At 44.6% G+C, this 16555-nt stretch overlaps 1 protein-coding gene across 1 annotated transcript; it reads left to right on the top strand.

Moving 5' to 3' along the window:
- The first annotated feature begins 10546 nt into the window (after positions 1 to 10546).
- Positions 10547 to 13439, top strand: LOC125548422 (probable protein S-acyltransferase 4). Its single transcript, XM_048712020.1, has 4 exons — positions 10547 to 10830; positions 11203 to 11397; positions 11514 to 11831; positions 12589 to 13439. Exons 1-4 carry the CDS (start codon positions 10777 to 10779, stop codon positions 13306 to 13308), a joined length of 1287 nt encoding a protein of 428 aa, XP_048567977.1. The 5' UTR covers positions 10547 to 10776; the 3' UTR covers positions 13309 to 13439.
- Positions 13440 to 16555: the final 3116 nt, after the last annotated feature.

The raw sequence follows: 16555 nt of genomic DNA, 5'->3' as shown, positions 1-16555 counted from the left end.
CGGTTCCCAGTTGAAGAAGTGCCATGCAGAGATGGCCAATATTCCCGTGTAAGGACGCTTGACCCTGGAAAGGATAAGGATGTTCCACGAAGTGGAATATGGACTTCATAGGTACGAGTCTTATCTCGATATGTTGGATACCCTAAAAATATGAAGATATGAGTTACCATTGGATATAAAGGAGGTATGATGTTGGAAATATGGATCAATGGAAATTCCATGATGAGTCTGAGTAATTATGTCCTAGTTTGGTGCCAATAGAATGGAAGGAAGACAGTACAATTGGATGGATTTAAGAATACTAGGAAGTTGGAAGTTGGAATAATGATCAATTGCCCAATGTAAGTTCAAGGACTACAAGTGATGAGATGGGCCATAACCCACAGGCCCCAGGACCTGCCAAGAAGCAAGCACATTCTTACTGAAGGAAAAACCCTGGAGGAAGATACGACGTTTTATCGGCAGACGATCTTATAGGAGTAACGCAAAACCTGAGAGTTGTGAAGGAACGATCGATGTTTGTTTGGCTTGCAGAATCTATGGATATATCCGAACTTGGTTCGTCGACAAGAGAAATTCTGCAATGCTTGTGAGGATGACCGAGTGTTAGAATGCGAGATTCGCTAAACTATATACATGGTAATGATTTGGGTGCGGGATGGATTGATCACCATACCGACTTACTCTTATTATTCGCCTTGCTATATGGGATGGTAAATCTGAGTGACTTGCCTATAGTAGAGAGACGACGATATTAAACCTTGTTAAACCTTAGAATGGCATAGATATTTTTCCCTTGTACAAGGAAGCTTTGCCAACCGTAGGTTATACGGTGAGGATCACCCAGACCCATTTCCTGCAGGAGAAACCATAAATTGTTGACCACCATGAGATATCGATAGTTGTTTAGTTTTGGCGCCAGACCCGTCAGCTAAGAAGACCCAATCTCGGAATAACCTTACTAAGAGGAAAGGACAGAAGAATTGAGGAAAAGGTTATGCCACTACCTGAAGAGCTCAGAGAAGGAATTTTCTCCAGGATCTGAGAAGCCCGACACTGTCAAGAATATGGATGAAGTATATGAGTTTTGATGGAACCGTAACCATGCTTCTAAGGGTGGTAGCACTCCAGACCCGGTGATGATTGATGAAAGTTGAGGAGACCCCCAAACCCAAACCTATTTCTTGCTAGCCTCTCCGAATCTCGAGGACGAGATTCATTTTAAGGGTGGAAGGTTTGTAACATCCCAAAATTCTAAATTTTGGAATGTTATAAACAAATAGATAGATTTGATTGATTGTCTGAAAGTGAGTGAAATTCGAAACTTTTTGAAAGTTAAATGAGAGGGAACAAAAGGACTTTCCCAAACTTTCATATTTGCTTTTTGATCTCCGTGAATTCAAATTCCTTTCAAATACAAAACCCTTGAGTGAAGATGATATGACTTCTTCCATTTAAAAATGAAAAGGGTGTTTGAAAAATATTTGAATTCCATTGGGAAATATTTTTCCAATTCAGAAACTCTATGCAACTCAATGATTTTCACGAGAGAAGATAAAATGACTTCTTCAAATTATGAAATATGAGTTGGGAGTTTCAAAGGATCAATTTCAAGTTCTTTTGAATTTATTTTTCAATTTGGATTTATTTGAGTTTTATTCAAATTATTTTTCTCCAAAAATAAAATATATGGAAATTAGGGTAACATGATTCCCTACAACAGAAAATTGGAGAAAAATTAATTTGAAATCATTTTGGTATTTTAAAATAATTTTAGTTGGATTTTAATAGACCAGTAGCACTCTTTGATTTATCTGAATTTGTGTGGATTTTATTTGAAGTTATAAAAATGTTCATGTCGTAGAAAAACTTTTTCTGAAAATTTTGATATATTATATGCCTATATAATATTTTTAGTTAATTTGTTTTTATTATTTTAGTTCTCTGAAAAAAAATGTTTATAAAAAAAAAACCTTCCCGCCAACTGGGCCGGCCCAGCCGAAGCCAGGCCAAGGCCCAGCTCCGCGCCGCCTCGACCGTCGTCCCCGACCGGGACTCCTCCCCGGAGTCCGTTGCGCCGCCGCCTCTCCATGGCCCCTCGCCCAAGGCGCTCCGCCCCGCCCCAATAAATAGGTCGCCGCCGCCTCTCTCTCCACGCCGCCTCGCGCCGCATCCCGCACCGCCGCCACCGCATCACGCCGCCCGCGCCGCCGGAGCACGCCGCTGCTTGCCGCCGCCGCCGCCGCCGCTAGTTGCTGCTGCCGTCGCCGCCTCGCCCCGCGCCGCACCACCGCGCCGCTGCCGCCGCCGCGTCGGAGCGCGCCGCCCTCGCCGGAGCCCTGCGCCATCTCGCCGGAGTAACCGCCGTCGCTCGCCGCCATTGGTTTTCTCGCCAAAAACCTCCCAAATCAATCGAACCGGTAAGAACCGCTCGGACCGGTTTTTTTAGGTTCGGTTTAGTAGTCGGTTTAAAAAAAAACCCCCGTTTAGTATATTTAGAGGACGCTCACTGGTTTAGCCTCTGGAACGAATGAGTTCATAGTTTAGGGTTCAGGAGTGAACGTTCGCTGTTTATTTTTTTATTTTTTTCTTTTTTTCTTTTTCTATTTTAGGCCAGGGACCTATTCGTGATAATTTTCTTCATAGATTAGTCCCTGTACTTCAATCTATCACTACTTTTTACTCGTTAGTCCAAGTTCAACGAAACCAACGCCCACTTCTTCGTTATGATCTCCTCTATCAGAATAAGCAACTTAAACATGTTTTTGAAAAGTTTAAATTTTGAATTAGATCAGATTTGAATTCAAACTTCGTTTGATCATAACTTGAGTTTCGTAGCTCCGTTTGAGTTGATTCTTTTACAAATCGAAGCTCTTGACCTAAACATTCTAATAAGGCCAAATTCACATAATTTTGGTACTGTTAGAAATTGTTTTATGTTGCAAGAGTTATTTGCTTGGTTTTGATGTTTTCCGAATCGTCTTCTTCGTTCTTTCTGATCTTTTGAGTGATTGCTTATGTGTGGTTACTATTGCTTGCTTACGATAGATTGACCGGAGTGTGACGAGTAGAACTATCAAGAATTTTGAGTGCGAATCATCTTCATCAACATTGCAGGCAAGTTCACACTTTGATCATACCTTTTCTACAACCCAGTTTTATTGCATTAGATCAATCCTCACACATTGCATGATTAGGATCTAATTAAATTGTGGGATGGAAAGTAGATGAGGTAGTACCTATTACCTGTTTATTATCAAACCCTTGGGAGTTACTATTACGTTATGCTTATATTGCCATGCTATGCTCGTAGACGTGGATTGGGTTTGAGAGAATTTCATGACAGATGTGAGAGATTATTGTTAACTAAGGTTTAACTTAAGGTGGCTACTTTAATACACATCTGGGTGGATTGGTTGGGGCACCCTGGGGATATACCAGCGGACTTGCCCGGACACCTGGGATACCAGTGTTGTCCTAGGAGATCCCGGGTACCCGTGTGATCATCCTATGGTTCGCCACCCAGGCTCAAAGGGATCATAAGATCTTTCATGCTAGAAACTTCCGTGTGCAGCCACAAAGCCATTATGGGCTCTGGCATAGTTGAGTAAGTTGTGCGAACTCTTACGGGTAGACTAGCAGATGTAGGGGAAAAGTAGGTGTACCGGTCTACCCACATGTAAGGTGCTAGCGCTTCTGAAAGACTGTGTCTCGGTCATCCGTCTTCTCAAACACCCTGTAGTGCGAGAAACCAAACGGAGGCGATCGAGTCTTTTGGGGAAAAGTGTGCAAACCTCTGCAGAGTGTATAAACTAATCATGGTTAGCCGTGTCCCCGGTTATGGACATCTTGAGTATCTAGTTCTTGGATTATCCTGTTGATCTCATCACGTTACTTTAAATGAATATTGTTGGGTTAATGATGTTACTTAATTGGGATTGAGAATGCTGTCAACCATTCTCAATGTTCAACAACCACCATGATAGTTAAATAAAATTTATTCCTTTGCAGTAGGGAAAAATTGGCTTTACGCAAAAACCTTATAACCATAGAGCTTTTCCACCAGCCATATATGCATATAGTGATAGCCATTGTTCATCATTTTCTCTATGGTGTGAATTTTCCAGTACATTCAATGTACTGACCCGTTTCGGGCTGCAACGTCTCATGTTGCAGGATTATCTTACAACGAGTAAGTGATACGTTAGGGTTATGATTTCCACACTCAACTTTGCCGTTGGTGTTGATGGGAATCCACAACCTTGTTGCTTCCGCTATATGGATTGAGGTAATAGTATTTACGTTACTTTATACATGTGATTTACCTCCGTTATAAATCCTTCGAGTACTGTGTGTGTCAGCATACCGATCCAGGGATGACACTTAAGCACAGAGACTTGACCCATTCGGGTCGGGTCGCTACATAGTGATGTATATTTCAATTTCCAAATGCAAAGTGAAGGTGTTAACTGTGGTGTTACTGAGTGGGTTGACAAGCCCTGGCATCCAATTCTTCAGAATTGCTTGTCCAGGCTGTGGGACATGTACCATGAACAGAATTGTGGCAGGGTAGTTGATAAGCAGAAGTATGAGAAGCATTTGGCCAAGCTTAAGACTGAAAATGACAAGCTGTGCATTGAGTACACAAAGCTTGTCCAAGATGTATCCAAGATGTTTGATTGGCAGGATGGTAGGGTAGACCACATGGATTACCAGAAGGCAGTTGAGGAGGAAGAATTTGAGAAGAAGAAGAAAGAGGTAGAAGAGAGTGCTAGGTTGGAGGTTCAGATGAAGAAGCTCAAACTTGCCAAGGAACAAAGGTGCATTTTACAGAGTCAAGCTGACATTATCAAGAATACCAGGAACACAATGAAGGAGGTTGAATAGGAGAGATATTTGCTTAAGATAGAGAAGACCAAGCTTGAGAATGTGGTGAATGAGCTGCTGAATGATGGGCATGCAAGCAAGGAGAAACTTGAGAAAATCAAGGCCATCCTTGATTCATGAAGTGTGTTCTGTAGATGGTGAAGTACATCCAAGGCCTTTATAAGTATGTGGCCTAAAAATCTGATGTGAAGATATGAGGTGTACATTTTGGGGAATGTGAAGCTAATCTAGTCTATGTCTATGCCAATGTTAAGAACTGTAGTTTATGCTGCTAGAACCTTGAATGATAAGTTATGAACTAAGTTTTAATGAATGTTCTACCTGTATTTGAACCTCTTATGCTATGTTATGGAGTCAGTGATAAGCACTGCTGGACTATGCTATGTATTTGAACCTCTTATGCTATCTGTTTTTAGTGCTTTGTACCTGGGCTTTGTGGCCCAGTTATATTTACAAACCTAGGCCTACTGCACCCACCCTCCACTGCTCATAAATAGCCTACTCCATGAATTTGTATGAAAGAATGTATCCCTTCCATTTGTATGAAAGAATGTTTGGATGGTGGAATCTATGAATGTTTGAATAAATGAATCAATGTTTGCATTAGTGTTGTCTGAATCTACCCAGATGTCACAAACAAGCAGGTTTCATAATGCAACCACTTAGGTTTCATCAAGCAAATACATAGGTTTAATAATGCAAACACTCAGGTTTCAGGAAGCAAATACATAGGTTTCATAATGCTAACACTCAAGTTTCATCAAGCAAATACATAGGTTTAAGAATGCAAACACTTAGGTTTCAGCACTCATACAACAAGACAGCTTTCTCAAATGTTGGTATCTTCAGTAGTTTCATAATGCAAACACTCAGGTTTCATAATGCAAGCAAATACATAGGTTTCAAGAACCAAATACTCAGGTCTCAGGAAGCAAATACATAGGTTTTAGGAAGCAAACACTCAAGTTTCAGCAAACAAATACATAGGTTTCAGCAAGCAAACACTTAGGTTTCAGCACTCATACAGTGCAAACAAGACAACTTTTCAGAAAGCTCAATAGTTACCACTAGTAGTGAAATATGCCTTCCACTTTCCAGTTGGCTTCCTAACCCTCTTGGACCCAATCTCCATCTCAGAGTGAGCAGCTTGCCTTGGAGCATTGAAACTTGTGTACCCCCCTCCTCTGCTAGCCGTTGATGCTCTGGTCTTCTTTGCTCGAGAGGCAATGGATGACCTTGTGTTCTTGGCTGGTGAAGATGTGCTAGGAGCCCTTGCCTTCTTGGTTGCTTTGGTCTTCTTGGCAGGTGTTGATGTGGCAGGTGTTGGAGTAGCACAAGCAGCTGCCTTGTTCCTCTTTGCTGGTCCTGGAGTAGCTGTGGCTGCTGCATGCCTCTTCCTAGATGGGGCTGATGGTGGTGGTGGTGGTGGTGGAACCACACCTGTAGTAGCTCTGGTAGATGAAGTGTAGTCTGACCTATTCTCCTGCACATTTAACAAAGCAAATTAGAATTAAACCACCTAGCCTATGAAACATAAATTTCTTTATCAATAAGCATACCTGGTGATTATTCTTTCTCATCTGCAGTTTGGGTTTCAGTGGAACACCACATGTGGTATACCTATGACCTTGCATATTGCAATTGCTACAAGTCACTGTCCCAATTCTTAATGTATCCTTCTTGGCAGGCACCTCAAAATGTCCTTTCCTCCTAGCTATCTGCTTTTTACCCTTCTTTTCTTTGAATACTGGAGGAGATATGTCATCCCCCATGGTGTGTGGACAACAATCAGGTCCTGGAACAGGGTATATAATATGCTTGTAGGTTTCACAGTAGAGGGGCTTCTTGAAGAACTCATGGACAAAATCTTCAGGGTGTAGCTTGACCTTCTGCATTGCTCCTATAGCATGACTACATGGAACAGTTGTCATATCCCACCTCCTGCAGTCACAAGTGTAGTTGTTTAGGTTTACACAGTAGGTCTTCTTTGAACTACTTGTAACTTGCCAAATGCCTGGTCCAGCCATATATGCATCACAATATTTTGCCCACTTCTTGGCCTCCTCCAATATCTCAGAGTAAGTGGGTGTGATATCCCACCTACATGTCTCTGTCTTCTCCCTAATCTTCTGAAACTTGATCATGAGTTTTGTCCTCATTCCTTCAAGCATTGTCCTTATGGGCTTGTTCCTAACATCCAAAATCATCCTGTTGAAAACTTCACTAAGATTGTTTACAACAAGGTATGTCTTGCATATAGTATCCATTCTATGCCTGGCCCAAGTATGGACTGGTATGTTGGACAACCACTTCCATGCCTCCTCACTCTCTTTCTTCAATGCTTCCATGCCCAGATCATGCCCATGCTTAGTGAAAGAATATGCAGCCTGGTCTAGATGTTTTTTCAATTCATCCCCTCTAAACCCAGCTGATTGGAAGTTGTCATATATGTGTCTTAAACAAAATCTTTGAGGGGAATCAGGAAATGCATCATGTATTGCATTGAGCAGACCATGTTCATTGATTTTGTATTAATAACTAGTGAAGTAAGTAGAGAAAGCATTACATACTGCAAGAAACCAAACTGAAGTAGTTGTACCTTTTGCCTGTCTGACATAATTGTGTAGGGCCCAAACTTGTTGCCACTACCAATTACTGTCCTTAACTGTGTAAGAAACCAAGTCCAACTATCTGTCTCCTCCTTGTCAACAACACCAAATGCAATAGGGAAGATGTTGTTGTTGCCATCCCTCCCTGTTGCTGCCAGGATTTGCTGCCCAGTGCTTAGTTTGATGAAGCATCCATCAAGACCTGCATTTTAAGCCATTAGTAAGCAGTAACATTTTATGCAATCCCTATTTAAGCACTATACAGACTAGATTTACCTATGAAAGGCCTGCAACCATTTAGGAACCCCTCCTTACAAGCAAACAAACAGTAAAACATGTAATGAAACCTTGGGGTAGGTGCTGGATGGAGTTCAAATTCCTTTGTTGTCACAACATACCTACTACCAGTGTTTGTGTCCAAAACACACTGCAGATAGTCTCTTAACCTGTAGTATTGTGTCTTGTGATCCCCTTGCACAACATCAACTGCTTTCCTCCTTGCCCTGTAGGCCAATTTTTTTGGAACATGTACTCCAAATTTCTTTTTTGTATAACTCAATATAGTCTCAACACCTGCACCAGGATTGGATCTTACAGTATCCTCAACAGCCTTTGCAACCCACTTCATGGTAACCTTTGTGTTCTCTCCACTTGCTCCACAGGTGTGATCAAGATTCATCTTCTTGATGCTAAAGGTTGACTCATGGGCAATCTTAGAAGCAGTAATATAAAACTCACAACCATGCTTTCTATCTGAGCACCAGGCTATGATCCTACTTGGATCATTCCTATGGTACTCAAAGTTCCCAAGTGTCCTAACATGGTAGTTTCTCAATGCTTCTCTGAACTCTACCACATTCAGAAAGCACAAATGAATCCTAAATTGTTCATGTGCATCAGGCCTAGAGGAATAATACCATATTCTCTCCTTCTTCTTCTTCAATTTTCTCTTACTGCCACAAGGCAACCTAGGTGCATCATCTTCTTCATCAGAAATGCCTTCATCACCTGGAAAGCAGAACTCATCAGCTTTTGGCACGAAATGTTCAAACTTTATGTGATCTGGCTCACTGTGTGATCTGCTTGTTGGGCCTTGTTTCCTCACAGGTATCTTCTGTGCCACAGTTCTCACATGATCTGAAGCTTCTTCATCATCATCTTCTTCAGAACCATTTCGCTCCTGCCAAAACTCTGAGGGTTCAGAAGCAGCCCCAAAATAATGCTCAGCCATCTCTTCCTCTTCCATGTAGTGCTGACTTGTTCCTTCACCACCTTCATCTTCTCCCCTAGCCCAAGACTTGTATGAAATTTTCTTCCCTCTGTAATCACCCCTGCAAAACTCAAAATCTAAAGAGGATTTTTCCAACTCATCATCATCTTGATCTTTTGCTTCAATGCCTTCAATTTCCACTGCCTCTTTTCCCTTGTTGAAATTACAGCTCTGCTGTGTGTTAAAATATGGATCAATAGGCATAACTGGAGGCTCTGAAGAATTTGAGACAGGGAAAAGGACACCTTCTTGGAAAACACTATATACAATGGGATCACCAACTTGACTCATTGGAATCTGCTCTTCAAGCAAGGTGTGGTCCATGTTTGCATCTGCTGGATTTGCGTCAGTAGCCTCTCTCACTGTTATGTTCAATACTTTCTTCTCAGCAAACAAATCTAGCATCTCCTCCACCTTCTCATCACTATCCAAAACCTCAATCCCCTCCAGCTCCTTACCCTCATCCTTAACATATGACAGATAGGCATCCAACCCATAGCCCTCAAGTTCAATAAGTGCTAACAATAACAGGTAATTCATTTCTGATAAGGAAAACTTCCTTTCCATGTTGTCTCTACCCTGAAAATGCAGCCTCAATTGCCATACTTCATCATCCAAACTATGCAAAGAAATAAACAACACATACAGATTTCTTCAGATTTTCAAGTTAAAAAGTATGCAACAGTTTCACTTGCACAACATATCATCCAAACCTAAACCCTGATTCATATATTGCTTACAATGTATACATAATAATATACCAAAGAAACTAATTCGTTAACAATCTAAGAAACAAATCCTAACCCTAGTTCATAAATAAACTACGAAAAATAATTAAAACAAGTCGAGTATAACTTACTCCACGCCACCAAGTGAGGAGGCCCACTGGTGCCCGCCTTCTGGATCCGCGTGGATGGATTTGGCACTGCCCTGGCCGCGCGCCACGCCGGCGAGATCTGGAACTCCTGCGTCGGTGGCCCAGACGAGCGCTGGGTCGGGAAACTTGCGCTGCCTAGCCACTTGTTGACCTCGGAGTGAGCACCGCTCTCGCCGCTGGCTGTCGCCCCAGGCTCGCTGTCGTCCTTCTTCCTCGCCGCCGCCATCGTCGGGAGAGACAGAGAGCACGGGGAAAGGAGGAGCGAGAGAGAGATGCTGCCGACAGAGAGAGAAAGGCAGTGAGCGAGTGGGTGCGGTCCGACCGCACCGGTCGATCCGAGTAACGGCCGTTAACGGCCTCGCCGTCACGCGTGGCGCTGACCTGGCCTGACTGGCGGGCCCGTACCGTCAGAAAACGGTTCAAAACGCTAGCAACGGGCGATTTGGGTTTTTTGAGACAGCCGACAAAAAAGTGGTAGGTATCAGTCACAAACAAAAAAATGGTGGTTTTTTGGAACCCTAGCACGAAAAGTGGTAGTTTTATGCTATTTACTCCCTGATTTTGGAAAAGTGTGGGACAAATATGATTACACGTCAAATTTTGTATAGACCTAAATACAATCCTAAGAAAACAATTAAACAGAACCATTTTGAAGGTCTTGATAATTGCCTTCTTTTAGTGTTACTATTTGATAATTACATAGGCGAAGAGAATAATAGAACATGAGTCCTAGAATATCCTAGTACACCGACAGACAGGTGACCCAACACGCCTAGACTTGCCGGCCGATCCACCCTGTCGTTCAGGCCGGCACGTTGGGGCAGGAAGGTCGTTGAGCCCAACCTTGATCGATTTCCTAGGGAAAACAATACGCACGTAGCTACAACTGGCGCCCTCCCTCGCCACGCCTAGAGAGAGAAAACCAAGGGGAAAAGCAGGAGATGGTCATTGCCTTGGCCATAACGAACTGGGAGAGCGAGAAAAAGAAGAGAGGAAACTGAAGAGCGGCCAGTAGCTGTACGTCTAATCGGCAGGCGGCAGGCCTCGTCGTCGGTCACCTGTGGTGTGAGCAACTGGGCCTTGATCTTGGAACAAAGAGGTCGGCCGTTTGGAGGAATAAGCAGTCAAGCAGGATGGAAGAAGAGCCGAATCGGAGGAGGCTGTATCAAGTTTGGAGAGGAAGCAATGTACGTACATGCCGCTCTTCATCTTCCTATATCTCTCTTGTCCAGTACTTTTTGCTGAAAATTAGAAATTAAGATGTCACATTTGCTTCTTGTGTGCTTGAATCTTTTAGCAAAAGAAAATCTAGTGTTCATCATTTTCTGGTCAAATTGATTCAACCGGTCCTCTGTATAAGACAAGAAGGTTTTTGTAGCAGCTGACATATGGACAAGGTGCAAAGGAAAATCTCAAGAAATGATCATAATAAATTATCGACACATTCTGTTACGTAGCTGTTAGCCATTAGACTCCCTACTTATGCATAATAAAAGCATTCGATTCCTACTAGTTTCAACTGACGGACGGCAATTTTACTCCCACCAAAACGATTTCAGAAATTTCTCTGCGGCGGGCGCCTAATCTTCGGTCCGGACGCGGGTTCCCTCTTCCTGTCCACAGTTCTAATCATAGGCCCCTTGGTCGGCCTATGCTGCCAGTGCATCACAAAGATGAACTCCAGCACCTCGGATCAGAAGAAGAATGTCCTTGGCCTGCCGGTCCTCATCGCCACGGTCCTTCTCGGCCTAGCGGTACGTGAGCTTCACAAAATTCAGCAAACCGGAAGCAACACCACAGCTGCTGATTCTTGTCCTTTTTTTTTTTTTTGCCAAAGTGCTGATTCTTGTCCTGTTGTACATGCCTGCAGGATTTGGCATTCCTGCTCCTGACGTCGAGCAGGGATCCGGGGATCGTGCCGAGGAACGCGCGTCCTCCCGAGTGCGGCGACGAGCAGCAGGTGGTGGACATGACGACGCCGTCGACCGAGTGGGTGAACGCGGCGAGCCCCCACCTCCGCGTGCCCCGCTCCAAGGACGTGGTCGTCAACGGGTGCGTGGTCAAGGTAAAGTACTGCGACACGTGCCTGCTGTACCGCCCGCCCCGCACGTCCCACTGCTCCATCTGCAACAACTGCGTCCAGAAGTTCGACCACCACTGCCCCTGGGTCGGCCAGTGCATCGGCCTGGTCAGTCACCTCATTCATATAGGAGTAACTGCATCATCAATTCTTCTCTCTTTTTTTTTTGAAACTTCAAGACTTTATTCCTCATATCAGAGACAAATCTTTTACAATAGCTTGAGAAATAAAGTTCGGGATGTAAGCTTCCCAGAATGAGGAAGATCTAATGCTAAAAGAGTGGCTAGCTAAGATATGAGCAGCCTCGTTAGCTTCACGAAAACAGTGGGAGTAATCAGCATTTGCAAAGTCAAGAGCAAGCTCTCTGCATTCCAGAATAGTGGCTATATTGTATCCAGTATAATCTTAATTCTGCACTGAGTCCACCACGAAACTGCTATCCGATTCAACTTGAACTTTGTTACATCCAATCCTGCCGGCTAAATATAAACCGTTACGAATTGCCAGAGTTTCAGCTGCATCAACGCTCGAGTCAAGACCTGAGGAAGATACCAAGTGGCTGCTGCTACAACAGTCCCTCGTTGGTCGCGTGCAATAGCTCCTGTTGCTCCTGACAGAGAATCGGCCTGAAAAGCAGCATCAACATTAACTTTTATCATATCATTTGCCGGCCGCTTCCATATGTGATCCTGCTTCCTCTCTGAGTACTTGCTAGAATATGCTCGAGTAAAATTGGTCGCTAGCACTCGAATTGATATTGCTGCTTTTTCTGCTGTTTGGATCAATTCTTTCGTCAATTCTTCTCTCTTAATTTGCCACCAACGACTCGAGCTGATATATAGATTCTGGTGTCCTTTTGTCGCAGCGGAACTACCGCTTCTTCTTCCTCTTCATCTCCACGTCCACGCTCCTCTGCTTTTACGTCTTCGCCCTGTCGTGGCTCAACATCGCCGCCGAGAGGGAGGAGTACGGCGGCTCACTGCTGAAGTCCATGGGCGGCGAGGTGTTGTCCGTCGTGCTCATCGTCTTCACCTTCGTGTCGGTGTGGTTCGTCGGCGGCCTCACCGTGTTCCACCTCTACCTCATGAGCACCAACCAGACCACGTACGAGAACTTCAGGTACAGGTACGACAAAAAGGAGAATCCCTACAACAGGGGCGCGCTAGCCAACATCGCCGAGGTCTTCTTTACGCGGATGCCGCCCTCGCTCAACCGTTTCCGGTCGTGGGTGTCGGAGGACGACGACGCGTACGGCGGCGGCGGTGGCGGCGTGCTCTCTCCGATGAGCGGCGGGCTCGATCTGGAGATGGGGCGCAAGGGCGTGCACTACAGCCCCGGCGGCATCCCGGCGATCCTTCAGGGGATGGATTACAGCGAGATGGAGAAGATGGACGCTGTGGGTGTGCACGTCAAGGACCGGCAAGCGGCGCCCGAGGCGCCGGACCTGTTCGTAATCTCACCGGCCTGGCAGCACGACGTGGGCTGCGGAGGAGGAGGAGGAGAAGGAGAACGTAGCCCCGCAACTGTACAGGACCAAGATGCTGAGAGGACACTTGTGAGCTCGAATGCAAATTCTCAACGGTGATCATGCGCGAGCTCTTGTTCTTTTCCCTTTTTGGCGGTCAGGCCTACGTCCTGCAATTTTCCTTTCTTTTTTGCCTCGACTGAACTGTAAATTTTATACGTGCAAGCAGCAGCGTTGCACTCGAAAGGGTCCGTAATTTCGCTTAGTTTATTTTTCTGTTCTTCATTTGGAGAATAGCCGGAACTAGGGCATCTCTAAGCTTTTTTTTAACATAAGTACAAACACAAGCGTTTATATATACGCGCATACACTCACCTCTATGAATGTAGACACGCACACCTTACTCCTATGAGCACTTCCAAAATAATGAGCCGACATATCATCTTGAGATTTACAAAGTCACCGTAGGCGCCTCGTCGTCGACGTGAACGTCTCCTCCCATTGAATGTGCATCGTTGGAAATTCTGAAATAAATTCAGAAATAAATGCGAGCACCAGGATTTAAACCCTGGGGAGCTGGGAATACCACAGTCCCTCTAACCATCCAGCCACATGTTAGTTCGCGGGCATCTCTAAGGCTAGCACCCAAACCAACACCCTCATTCGTCCATGGATACGTTCGGACGTGACAGTGGAACAATGTGCGGGCGCCAACCACCTAATCTTGTCACCCAAATAAATTCTACTTGTCTGCCCTTCTTCCCCATCTTCCTTCTTTTACGCTAAGTCAAATTTCTTCAATGTTTAACATTTAAAAGCTACTTTTAAAGATAAATTGTGCATAATAAACAAATGAAATAAGGTTAATAATTTGGATCCAACATTGCAAAAAAAGCAACTGATGCCGCTACGTAGAATCATTGCTCACTGCCATTTGCATAGCGTGCAATGATGTCGCTTAGCATTTGGCAACCCCACACTGCTGCATCGGCATCCAAGTGGTTGGCTTTGACGTATATGACCTTGGACTCCTCGCACATTGTATGAAGTGCAAGCTTGTTCCTCTTGATACAAGCCTTTCTTGCTTGCAGAATTTGGTATAGGGGGACGTGTCGGTGTCAAAACCGGCAGATCTCGGGTAGAGGATCCCGAACTGTGCGTCTAAAGATCGAAGGTAACAGGAGGCAGGGAACACGATGTTTACCCAGGTTCGTGCCCTCTTGATGGAGGTAATACCCTACTTCCTACTTGATTGACTTTAATGAGTACAAGGGTTACAAGAGTTGATCTACCACGAGATTGTAATGGCTAAACCCTAGATGTCTAGCCTGTATGATTATGACTGCCTCTACGGACTAAAACCCTCCGGTTTATATAGACACTGGAGGGGGTTAGGGTTTGTACAGAGTCGGTTTACAGAGAAAGGAATCTTCATATCCGAACGCCAAGCTTGTCTTCCACGCCAAGGAGACTCCCATCCAAACACGGGGGGAAGCCTTCTATCTTGTATCTTCACGGCCCACTAGTCCGGCCCACGTCACATAGCCCGGACGCCCGGGGACCCCCTAATGCAGGACTCCCTCAGAGCGAGTTCCTCACTTGAGCTCTTACATACTAATGAGCTTCGACCCAGCCAAAAAACATTAAGACCGTGTAGAAGGCCAACACTGAAACCATGTTTTCATTGATGTAAACACTAGAAGAAGACTACCAAATTGTTCTTCTTTTTGCTGGCTATGTCCATGGTGGCTCCTTGTGATGGTGCTTCCCCTAATCCACTTTTTGCTGGCTAAAACAATGATCAGGTTGATAATCATCTTCAACAGTATTAGGTTAGCTCTCTTGGCTAGGTTGCAGATCGTTTGCGTTTGCATCACGTTCACATGGCTCACAGCTCGAACCAATTGGCATAAAAATTTATGAATTGATTCATCTCTTTTCATCTTCATGTCTACACAAACACAATTAGAGAATCAAAAAATTTCAAATTAGTTTTCCTTGTATGTAGTTCTATAATGAGATTACAAGACACAAACTCATCTAATCCTAAAAAATAAACTAACCCTTTTCCTTGCTTGGTCGTTGTTGGCCGGCCGGAATGTGCCTGCTGTGCCACGGCACTTGTCTGTGTGCCTACTAGGCAGAGGCGGCAGTGTCGGCGAGGATTTTCCAATCGCAGGAACTTTGGAAACAAGTGACCAGAGAAAACTACCGTGTACGTGCGTGAGCCCGTGTCCTCTTCCACGGTGCGCTGTTTTCTTTTCTTTTTCTTCTCCTAATATTTTGGCCTTTAACCTACTAAACTACGTGCATATACATGGGCTTTGACCTGCTAATATACACATGGGCTTTCACTACGAGGGGCACAGGGGGGTGCGAGACAACCACAAATCATGTGCGTACACACAAAAATATGCTATTAAGGGGCAACGTGATCGTTGGGGGGGGGGGGTAGAGCCCTCCCTCGCCCCCCTTGGAATCGCCCCTATCCATGAACTCTTTAAATCTCTATTCCTTCCTTTCCTCCTTTAGTTCATTGTGTTTGACGCTTGTCATCTCTTTCTTTTCCATGATGTCCTACCACTTCTCCAACATTTTGGTCGCCACACCATCTTGTTCTCCCACTTATTCCCCGCCGCTCTTGGCGCATGATGTCGGTATTTAGTACTGGGAATTTCATCGACGGGTGACCCATTTGTTCGGAGGGGCGTGCGACCGGTGGATTGAGATAATGAGATGTAGAAATAAGGGATTTACGTGGGTTCGGGCCCTTCGGGAGGAGGTAAGACCCTACTCCTGCCTCTAGTATTTGTATTCCTTAGGAACTCATGACGGCCAGGAAGATTGCCAAAGAGAACTATCTGTAGGATTGCAAGCTCTTTTCCTTGCGACTTAGAGGAGGATGGTGGATTGTTTTATCTAGAGAGTGGGTCCCCTCCACGGTTTCCTTCGTGCACCTTATATCTCTCGCCAGGATCAGGTCACGTGATCCTGGCACTACCAATGGGCCGAGCCACCAGGCTTGGCCCACTAGTAGCGAGGGGCGCAGTAGCAATGATTCTGTTCCATTCTACTTTCTTGGTAATTTTCCTTCAACGCCTACTCGAGTCCCCCCCGCTCGAGTGGATGCTCTTGATGTCCTTCCTGTCATCAGTAGCCCCTGAGTGGCACATGTGCATCCTTCCTGGAATTCGGGGGGGGGGGGACACCGTGGGTTTCTGCAAAATAAGGAAGAGACAAAAACAAAGAAAGGAATGAGAAAGATAATCACTTCGGTTTTCCAACTAATGACTATTAAAAGCACATGATTGCAAATATGCTTGATTATTTTGTTTGTTGTAGAAATGGGCTATTTTAGGTGGAAAAT

Source organism: Triticum urartu, chromosome 3 (assembly GCF_003073215.2).
Source record: "Triticum urartu cultivar G1812 chromosome 3, Tu2.1, whole genome shotgun sequence".
Lineage (NCBI taxonomy): Eukaryota > Viridiplantae > Streptophyta > Magnoliopsida > Poales > Poaceae > Triticum > Triticum urartu.
Note: the sequence above shows the minus strand (reverse complement) of the source record. Positions and strands in the feature narration are given on the sequence as shown.